We start from the raw sequence: 11,767 nt of genomic DNA on the forward strand, positions 1-11,767 counted from the left end.
TTTTCTTATACAATAAGAAGACATAATTGTTCATCCTCCTTTCAATATCGCTTCAACATATATATTTAACTTTTATACCTAATACATTGAATTAAGCAGCTTTTTAATGAATTTCAAAAATTAAGAAGACAATTAATTAGAAATTAAAAAAAAAAATTGCTAATTAATTATAATTCCCAACCTTAATTATCCTTGCCCTTTTAAGCAAGATAAGGATTATATAATATAATCATGTGATTTACTATTAGTTTTGCAGCTAACCAAATGCACTGGATCAGCCCTAGGTCAGTCCCTGCTCTCGCCAAATAACGCAATCAGACAAGCTCACTAGCGCACGTGGCTATCTCCCTCATCTGACGTGTACACCTCATCCACCGTTTAACTGTCGGCTCAAAACCAAAAAAACAAAATAAAAACGCGAGGAACAAACCTCGCCGACCCCACACGGATCCCTAAGTCGGTATATTCGATTTTTTAATTATTTTTTCAAAAATTTACGCTCGAACCGAATGGCTAGTGGTCATTCTCTGTGTACAGAGTCTCCAACGCCACAGTCCAAAATAAATGTCGTAAGCAGTGACAAAATCATCTCCATGTGGGCTATCGACACGCACGCACCCCCACTTGAGAATCCGCCACGTGTCCCGGCTGCTGTCATGTAAAAAAAAAATAAAACCACGAAAAAGGAAAAAACGTTATCGCCCACGTGTATTCTAGAAATCACGCCTGCCTTATGTCCTACCCTTTTCCTCTATAAATTCGTGACTTTCCCTTGCGTTCTAAGTTTCAAGCGCTGTCTTTGCATTTGCATCACGAAGAGAGAAAGCGCAAGAGAACCAGCGAGTCAAAGCCAGCGAGAGAGAGAGAGAGAGAGAGAGAGGATATTTAATAAGGAAAAGCAGGCAAGAAGGGTAGAAAAGTAAAAATGGCAGCAGCGGCGGCGTTAGAGCTACCACCAGGATTCAGGTTTCATCCAACCGATGAGGAGCTTGTGATGCACTATCTCTGCCGTAAATGCGCATCTCAGACAATCGCTGTTCCGATAATCGCCGAAATCGATCTCTACAAGTTCGACCCATGGGAGCTTCCAGGTAATTTTTTTTTATTTTCCCTTTTTTTTTTTTTTCAGATCAAATTGAAACGTGTACTTTTTGCGATTTATTAATTTTGACATTTTATAGCAATTTTTTAATTAATTACTGGCTGTATTCACAGGAATGGCCTTGTATGGGGAAAAGGAGTGGTATTTCTTTTCACCGCGGGACCGTAAATATCCCAACGGATCGAGGCCTAATCGGGCTGCCGGAACTGGCTATTGGAAGGCTACCGGAGCCGATAAGCCGATTGGGCAACCGAAGCCCGTTGGAATCAAGAAAGCTTTGGTTTTTTACGCAGGCAAAGCTCCTAAAGGAGAAAAAACAAACTGGATTATGCACGAATATCGGCTAGCCGATGTGGATCGCTCCGCTCGGAAGAAGAACAGCTTAAGGGTATAATTGCCATCCCGAAACATATTAACTTGGAAAAATAGGGGTAGATTCGACATTCCATTGCATGAACAATAATTCCAAATGAATATGTGGATGCCAAATTACATTTTTGGCCTCTCACGGAATTTGGACCGTCAATTATTCATCAACATCAATGGGAGGACGAAAATAATGAACCTTCGCATGATGCGTTAAATCAAGTGGTGGTGATTAACGATAGGTGATTGATTGGGGCCCATCTAAATAGTAAAACAATATTAAACACGAATTATTTATTCGTGGGAAGACCTTATAGTATCAATGCTTATCCCGGAAAGCAAATTGTTACTTTCTAATTGGGGAAAATCTATATTCATTCTTATCTCTTTTATTCATTCTAACAGTATTTGATAAGGTTATTCAACCGTCTGATAAAGGTGCACGCTATGGTTCGTTGACTAATTTAACGGTTCTGATTTGGTTAAACAGCTAGATGATTGGGTGCTGTGTCGCATATACAACAAGAAAGGTACAATTGAGAAGCAAGGACAAGTAACAAGTCGGAAATTGAACTCGCAGGAAATAATAGAGGATAAAAAGCCGGAGATTATGGCGCCGCCTCCTGCTCCGTCATCGGCGACTGGAACTGGAAATGATTACGTTTACTTCGAGCCGTCGGATTCGGTGCCGAAGTTGAATACGGACTCGAGTTGCTCGGAGCACGTGGTGTCGCCGGAGTTCACAAGCGAGGTGCAAAGTGAGCCGAAGTGGAAAGATTGGGGGAGTATAAATACCTATGATTTTCCGTATAATTACATGGATGCCACCATGGACAATGTCTTTCAATCGCAGTTTCAAGGAAACAGTCAGGTGTCGCCGCTTCAGGACATGTTCATGTACCTACAGAAGCCGTTCTGAGCAGCAATCGTTGACCACGTGGAGAGTAAAAAGTGGAAGAACGTTAGTGCGATCGGACGGTAACACGAGACTGAAAGTCTATGAGTGTACCTGTGCGAGAGCGTAGATAAGAATTTATTTTGCAGTGGCGATCCCAAAATTGACGGTTAAAAAAAAAAAAAAAAAAACATCTTTCCTCTGTATATAATTAGACAGTCTTACAGAACGCTATTCTGGGGTTTATGAATTATTGTACTTTTGTTTAAGGTAGTATTTACTCCAAAATATTCATCCAATTTGCGGCCTTTACCTTCTCAACTTTTATTATCTTCAATCATTATTGGGTGATTTGTTATTTTTTATAGCGATGAGGCATACCTTTCCGGTTAATTTTTTGTATAATTAAATTATAAATGATTTAATGTGTTCCTATTTATTATTATTTACAGGAAATCAGTTACAGTGAATGTATTATTAGGTGAATTTTATGTATGAGTTACATTTTTATGTCAATTTTGTCTATAAATAAATAATTAAGTAATTGCTATAATAATTGAAGTAGAAAGGTTTATTCATTAAATTTATTTGTTTCAGTTAGCAGTTTTGAAAATATTAGCCATTGGTTATTTAAATAATTTTTTATAAAATGTTATAACAATTAAACAGAATTAATTTTTTATAAAACGCTAAATTTTAAAAATCAGTTAGTTCAAACGTAATATCACCGAATAAAAATTAATTAAAAAAATGTACCACATGTGGGGGCGAGATGTTGATGAGATAAAGAATAAGGGCACAGGTTTATGGTTTGGTTTAGGTCCAACACAAAAATGATTGTTTGGAAAGCGGGCTTAGCCCAAGTTTGTAGTGGACAAAATGGAGGTTTGTAATGGTATTATTGACAATCCAGTCCATTAAATGAGAAGATTGGAATAAGAAAGGGGATGATATGATGATAGAGAAGGATATATGTTTGTCCCATGGGATTGTGACCAAGTTGGTGAAGTAGGCCCATTGATATGAATGTCAATTGTCCAATAATCCCATTTTGTGGAATAGTTTAAATAATTACTATATGGTGCATGATGATAGCATCAATGGCAGAAATGCATGAAGGGGGTGGCTCTCTTCTTTTTATATTATTTTTGAGCATCGGCAGAATAGATTCAAATTTAAATTTATTGTTAAGCCATATATGCACTTACCACTAAATTATATTTTAATGTGCCAGTATTTCTTTTGTATTAAATCATTTTGTAGTGTATGTAAAATGCACCTTCCATCGGAATCCTACGTGCTCCACACCAAATTTGGAAGCACTGGGATTAATACACAGAAATATGTTACAGATATAATTAGCAAATAATATTGCAAACAAGCAGTTTACCAGTCTACTGTGAATGATTATTTTATATTATTGTTATTTTTTAGAAAGGTATTATTATTATTATTATTTTAAAACACTTATCTACATTTGATGTATTGGCTCGCCCATACACGAAACCAATTTAATAAATGTGCATATAATCAATGGGGGTATTTATATTTTTTTCACTAGAAAATAATGGGAAAAATATAATAAATAATTAACAGATTTTTTAAGTGGCAATCAATTATTAATTTATGATTTTTTTCTGCAATATTAACTGTTTTAGTAATTATTAATTATTATAATAGCCGTTAGTTATTAATTATAAACTTTTAACTTTTAATATATAGTTATTTAAATTAGATGTCTTCGGTAAAAATAGTTATTTAATTAGTTGTTTAAAATTTAATTAACATCTAAACATAGAACTTAAAAGCTAAATGTCAGAGTGTTTAACGTTTTAAAAAAAACTCTCTCAATCTCTAAAAGCTATTATAAAGATCATGTCACTGAATGTTAAAATTAATAAAAATTCACTTTTAACTCGATGAAAATGTTAAAAAAGCTAATTTAAAAGCTATTAGTGAATCAAAATATTATATTTTTACATAAATAAAATCAACCATTTAAAAAAAATAATATGATAGAGTCGACAGAATACATTATTGGTTCACTTCATTGCACTGGACACGATGGCAATCTATAATCAATGTTCGGCTTTTTTATTTTTTACGGATTTGTTGCTGGAGAAAGTATTTGTACCTCGTACTGCATCATTACCCAACAAACAAAATGATAAAAAATCTCCAAAATAAAAAGAATCATCTTTATAAAATGAGTCAAAATGATCTTTTAAGAGAACAAAATCTCAAAAACTAATAATAAATCTGATAATTATTTAAAAACATACACATATAATAATACAGAAATTACAATAAAAAAATAAACAGGTTTGGGAATGGAGGGTTTTTTCAAATAACAAGGAAAAAATGAAAAAAAAAAAAATAGAAAGAGGGTTAGCCACCCGCTAATCGCTCAAAAAGAGAAAAGAAAGGGGAGATTCTATGTAACATGCCAATTAAAAAAATATTATTGTTTTATTATTTTTCTAAATATATATTCGAAAATACTTTTATTTAAATTAAAATACCGGTTATAATTAGTTTAGCGTACATGTTTATATAAGTAAGTCTTTCTTGTAGATTGAAATTTAATTTTTAAAGAAATGAATAATTTGAAGATGACCCCAAAAAATTAAAATATTTATAATTCTATTTTAAGGCATTTGTTTTTATTGAAGATGACCTCAAAAATAATTCCAAATTAGGGAGATATTTCAGAGATCCAAGAAACATTTGTGGCTTCATTGATCATTGTCAGGATACAGTATATATCAATTATGAAAACCCTAGCTAGCTTGCCAGATCATTTCATGTTATAAAAGCATCCTCTTCAAATATCCATGTGCATCCAAATTAAATTCAACATACCCATTCATTTTCTATATACTTTCTATTTTATCCAAACAACTTACTCTCATATAAAAAATAATTCTCAATATCATTAAAATTCATAAATTTAAATAATTTATATCAAAAGCTATATAAATTTCTATTTAACATATTATTGATCCTCTAATGTTATAATTAATCAATTACATTTAACACAGTTTAGTTCACTAAATAAATCATCATAAATTAAATTTAATTTATTTCAAAGTTAATAAAAAGGTAACCACTCACAGTATTAAAATCCATAGATTATGTAATTTATTCATATCATCAAAAGTTCTATATAGATTGTCACTTAATGTGTTATTAGTTCTCTAATATTATAATTAATCAATTTTATTAACATAATTCAATTCAATAAATAAACAATTATATGAAATTCTTCGAAACTTATGTGGAACAATTAAAATTTTAAATTCTTATATGATATTACCAAAATTATATAGTCCTACATGGCACTAATGCAGTCAGCTTTGTGATAATAAACATTTATCATATGCTAATATGTTACTTTTACTTGGAAAGAGCAAGCGACTCATCAAATCAATCAAGTCAATCAATGATTGAGGTGTCGAGTGACGATTGACCGAGAGGAGTGCTATCATGTAACAGGGTATAAATAAGCCAGTGAAATAGGACTAGGAAGTATACGACGAAGCACGCGTGGTACATAAGTGAATACGAATCACGTGGTTTTGTACTGATTCGCTTTTGAGCTGTCCAGTGGCGATTGTTCCATCCATTAAGAATTAATAAGAAATGACGCAGTTTATTTAAATTAATTGCAATCAAGGGATTTAAAAGAGAGAAAAAAAATAGAAAAATAGAGGAGAAAAAAAAAAATACACAATTGAAAAGTAATTTCTGAATCAACAGTGACTGTCAAATATTTAATGATCTTACTTGACACTACCTAACTCTAATCCTACTTATCACTACACATAAATAAATTATTGAAGTTTGGTATCACTATTTACTTCCTCGACAGGATCAACCTACCAAGCTATGTATCGATATACTTAATATTTACACAAAATATTTACAGAACTCTAAATTTCGCTTTTACGATAAAGAGATTCGAATCTCGAACAATATAAAGAATATTCATTTGATTAATGATAATACATATACTATATTATAATCACCAAAGATCTTCTAAACACTTTTCTTTTATATTTATTTGATTTTCATCCATATATATAAATAAAGCAAATCAATTGCATGTGTTTGTGCTCTTTGAAAGCTTATAGAATGTGGGACCCTACCATTTAATTAGATGTAACAAATATCTTTCGGATGGAACCCACATTCCAAAGCAATTAATATACAATATACATATGTATTAACAAAATAAATAAATAAACAAACTGCACTCAAGTGGATAGAAATTATCCTTTAACACGTGATTTTCAATCTGAGATCTTTAGGTCCCAGATCTTTGCCTTTGCGTACTTCTGTCTTATGACAGGTGGATAAAATACGGTAAATATTGATTTACTGCCGGGAAGCAAGATTCTTCGGTAAAAACGGTTCTATAGTAAAATTATTTTTGGTAAAGTATCCAAAAAAACCAGAATCACTGATCGATTTATTTAAAACAATGTTGTTTTATTTATTTCTTTTTTAAGAATTTAACCCCTTAGATAGTTAATTAATCGATTCAATAAACAAGTCGGTAAATGATTAACTCTATTGATAAAATGGTAAACTTTTAATTCGGTAAATATATAAATTACTTGGTAAAAGATAAATACTTGATCGATAAATACAAATTCGATAAACGGTTAATCAAACCGATGGAATGTCTGCTGTTGTGTCTTATTAATAATTCAATTGGCACTCATTGATTTTTTTATCAAATATATAAAATAACCCTTATATTTTTTACAAAAAAGTGCCGTGACAAATTAAATAATCTATTGAAAGTTATCTTGTTTTTGAAGTTAAAAATTTTCATATATAACATTGCATGTTTATCCATACTAATAATAAAAATTTTTAAATTTCTGCCATTTACATGTAAAATAATACATATTGATTTAATATGTATGGGTTAATATAATATTCAAAATAATAATTTTCGTATCTTTTAACTATTCAATAACTATCTAATTGATTTAATTCTATAGGTTGAAGTATTCAATGAATCAAGTAAGAGTGTTTAATAGATGCAATTTTAATGATCAAATTTTATTTTAAATCATATTAAAACTAAATATTTTATTTCATCTCTTTTTTTTTCTTAAATATTGAAAAAATGAGATTTCAACCTAAATTTACTGTTAGATTATATATGCATTTGCCACGAGACTATGTTTTAGCATGCATTTCCTTTCATCTCTTTTAATCTCAATGCAAAGTTAATTAAGGTGGCGTTTATTATTATTGTGATTTTTGGTTTTCCGTTTAATTTTAGTAAAAGAAAAATGAAACATATTTGTTGTAAAAGTGTTTAAATTTTGCTTTTTAACTTTTTTCAAAACAGTTTAAAAAATAAAACACGTGTTTTATGAAACTACAAATCAGTGATTTATCGCTTTTTAATTTTATTTTTTTGTTGTTATGCTTCGAGTCCCTCTCTCTAACATGCCTCTTATTTTACATAGATTTTTTTTATATTTAAATAAAAAATAATATCCTTTTTAAATATTTTATTATTGTATTTAAATAAAAAATCTTTTCTACCTCTTATAATAATAGTTGATTTTGTATATAAAAAAATATTTATAAAAAAAAGAAACTCAGAAAAAAAGAGAACCTTTTAATATTTTAATTATTTTATTTATGCACATTCATAAAAAGCACTGATTATTCCATACAATGCTATGCATGGATGCAGTCATGCAGGGCCCGCTGATTTTTTTGATTGATGCTCTGATGGAATTATTCTCCTACTTTAATTTCATTTCCTAAAAATAAAAAATTAGTCTAAAAGTCTAAAAGAAACAAAGGAAGAAGCTTAAACCTCAAAGGATGTCTAAAAGACTAAAAGTTTAAAGAACCTTTACATGAACTTGACCACCTCATGAGCACATGCTTTTTTGCCAACCAACATAGTCAAAATATGAACCTACAATATAAAGAATTTGAAGTCTCTTTTAGTCAATTATTTTTGATAAAATTCAAATGATATTAGCTTAATAATTTCTAGCTCGAGTCTCAAAAATTAATAATTCATTGATAATTAATTTCGTTTGTCAGATTGTTGGTTGTCACTTAAAAAAAAAAAAGACCATGTTCGACAACAGATTTTTAAATAGCTTTTCAAAACGCTAAATGCTATTTTTTATAGTATTGATAACATAACAAGCTTTTAGAGGTTAAGTTAGTTTGTTTTATAAAAATTTAATTCATATAACATTTAATTTTTAGCGTTTCATAAAAAATTACTCAAACAGTTAATAATTAAGAAACCGAACAAACCCAGTCATGTAATGCATATACATACATATATTTTGCCAAGAAGCCTTCACTTAGATGGTTAAAAAATATATATATATATATATCTATGATGTGAAGGTTCTGGATTTAATCACTAATATGACACTTCATCTTCTGAATTTCTCAATTTCAAATTTCCAACTGAAATCTTTATTTTGAAAATACAGATGCATGAAATAGAAATAAAGTAAATATTTTATTGAAATTATATAATTTTGATAAAAGCATCCTAATTGTAATATTCATAGACACCAAAGTTATCAAATTTTATGCATATTAATCCGTATTAATATACCGATGTGGGATTGAAGGCCAGGTAAAATTCAACTCTTCAACATTAATTAAAATTTGACAGACGTGGAAACGTGGCATATATAGTGATGTCCTAGTCATGTAAATATAATACAAAGATAAATATAATTCAATTGTTATTAAATTAGTATTTACCACATTACAAAAGTTGGCTATTGTCTTTCCATCTCTTGTACTGTACACACATGACAGTTGCTGCTACCGACAACTAAAATTGATGATCCATGTCCATATCCAACAAACATCTGCTACAATAAAACATTACATAATTATTTACTAACATCTATTCACACAAAAATACAAAATATAAATTAATTTAAATAATAACGCAAATCTCGAGTCTCTACAATATAAGTATGAGCTCCATGTTTGGATCAGAAAGGAGACAACAAAGAGAAAATTTTTAAAAAATTACTTGCACTCACTCCATATACTTACGAAGACAGTTTTAAAATATTGGAGTTTATAAGGTGAAGGGATAGCTCAATAATAAAGTGCACATAAGAGAATTGAAAATATATAAATCTGAGATTCAAATTTTCTTAATTTAAAATTTTCACCCGTATATCTTGGAGCAAATGGAAACGGAAAATAATTAGATATGTGATCTTTGTAGCAAACTGCAATGACAATTGGTTATAAATATTGGTTTTATCCTTTTGAATTTGAAAGCTTTTGACAAACTTGTTTTAATCCATGGTTCAACACAATCCTAATTCACTGCTCGAGTTATCTTAATTAATTTTAAATGACCAACTCCATTTTTTCTTATCTAATTTCAAATTGCTCCATCTAAACTCAAATATACACATCTAATACAAAAAAAAAAAAAAATAATAATAATGTTTGTCTATTTTTTAAAAAGGGATAATGTCACGACCCGTTTCCGTGGGCCGGACCGGCACTAGGGCCTAGGTAAGCTTAAGGCCCCCGAGGCCCGTAGTAAGCCTAAATTATTCAATCTGTCTACATGATTCTCCTAATTTCAACAAAACAGTAAGCCCATATGACTTGAGATATAAGTTTTATAAAATTTTCAAACATCTGGCCCAATATCAAATAATACATAAAATTTAACCAGGGCCTATTCACAATAACTCATAATCACAATAAGGGCTTACTAGTTTACCTACAGTTAATTACACAATAATTAATTTATAGCGTAGTGCTAACAATAAGGCCCAATTTAAATACACAACCCTATAACTGCGGAGTTCAATAATAATCTGATAAAAGAGTAACTTATACAACCAAAATTAAATAACAAAAATATAAAGTTTACATTTATAACTCTGCGGAGAAGATTGCAGAGCTTCAATCGAATCAGCTGCTTCCTAGTACTGTGGTGGAGAGCGAAGCTCTAGTTTTGATTCTATCCGGGAGGAGCACTAGATGGACCCGAGCGATCCAATATCTTACTGCCGGAATGAAGAGCAGGTGGAGGCTAGTGGCCGGAGGTGCGCTGGAGCAGCAGTAGGGCTGCTGTGGCGTCGGCGGAGGTGACCGATCGGCGCGCTGGAGCGGCGGCAGTGGCAGTAGCGCCTTGACAGGGCTGTGGCGCTGCTGTAGGCGCGACAGAGGAGCAGCAGTCGCGATCTGGGCTTGCTGGCGCGACGTGGAGCTGCTCTGTGAAGGTGCGACTTGCAGCAGTGAGCTACAGCAGTAGTGTGCGGTGGTCGATCTGCTCCAACTTGCAGGCGCAGCACAACAGTAGGGAAGAAGAAAGAAAGAAAGGAAAAGAAAAGGAAAGGAAAGAAAAGAAAGAAAGGAAGAAGAAGAAAAAGAAGAAGAAGAAGAAAAGAGGAGGTGGAGGAGGAGTGGTGGTCGGAGGTGGTGTCGCTGGTGGTCAAGAAGCGCAGAAAAAAAACGGGGGAGGGGAGTGAGGTGTGTGCTAGAAATAGAGGAAAAAAGAAAATTCTAGATGGTTTGGGTCCAACCGGTTCGATTCGGTTCGGTTCGGCCCAAATCTTCGGTTTCCAATTGGTTTACGGGTTTTTCAATCGATTTTTGGTTCGGTTTCCCACAGAGTTCACATTAAAATATTAAAATAAATTTCCAAGCTGTCGGTTTATTAAATTTAATTGGAAAATCTTTGAAAATAAAAATTCGAGTTGTTTCAGATAATATATATTAATTATATTTAAAAACTCAATTGACATATCTACATTAGTAACTCTATTAATAAATCATAGATCTTATTCTTAATTTACAATTTTCATTAATTTTTTTTATCAAACTCAAGTATTTATTGCTCCAGGTGTTATGTTTCGATTATAGCTCGATCCAGAATATTTGGATTTATGCTATAAGATAATTATTGATACAATCTTAATTAACACTTTATTTATTTAAATTTATATTTGACATATACTAATGCTTGAGTTAATTTATTTATGCATATATAGTTGGGAATATTAATTTTAAAGTGTTTTCTAGCGAAATACTAATAATAAACTATTGATAATAAATTAGAGTTGTCGCAATTATTTTCTCGTAATGAATTATCATAAAAACAGCGCGTTTGGTGTACGCGTAACGGTTCGCAGTGCATTGTGCGCGTAAGAATACAACGACAGCGACCGGCGAGTTTTGCTGAAAATCCGATTTGTTGGTTCAATTATCCTCCGCTATCTCACCGTATAACGCGCGTCCAATTAAAAAAATTTCACTGCCTCACTAACGAAACAATTAAAAACTAATTACTCCTAACTTTTTTCCTTAAAAAATCCAAAATAAAAAACCCAATAACAGAAAAGACAGATTAACCA

At 31.3% G+C, this 11,767-nt stretch overlaps 1 protein-coding gene across 1 annotated transcript; it reads left to right on the top strand.

Moving 5' to 3' along the window:
* Nucleotides 1-781: 781 nt before the first annotated feature.
* LOC105638975 (NAC domain-containing protein 2) lies at nucleotides 782-2,662 on the top strand. Its single transcript, NM_001308715.1, is given in 3 exon segments — nucleotides 782-1,091; nucleotides 1,216-1,490; nucleotides 1,959-2,662. Coding segments are annotated over 3 exon segments (870 nt in total). The 5' UTR covers nucleotides 782-925; the 3' UTR covers nucleotides 2,388-2,662.
* The last annotated feature ends 9,105 nt before the right edge of the window (nucleotides 2,663-11,767 follow it).

Source organism: Jatropha curcas, chromosome 9, assembly GCF_041381405.1.
Source record: "Jatropha curcas cultivar XTBG-Jc1 chromosome 9, XTBG_Jcur_1.0, whole genome shotgun sequence".
Classification (NCBI taxonomy): Eukaryota; Viridiplantae; Streptophyta; class Magnoliopsida; order Malpighiales; family Euphorbiaceae; genus Jatropha; species Jatropha curcas.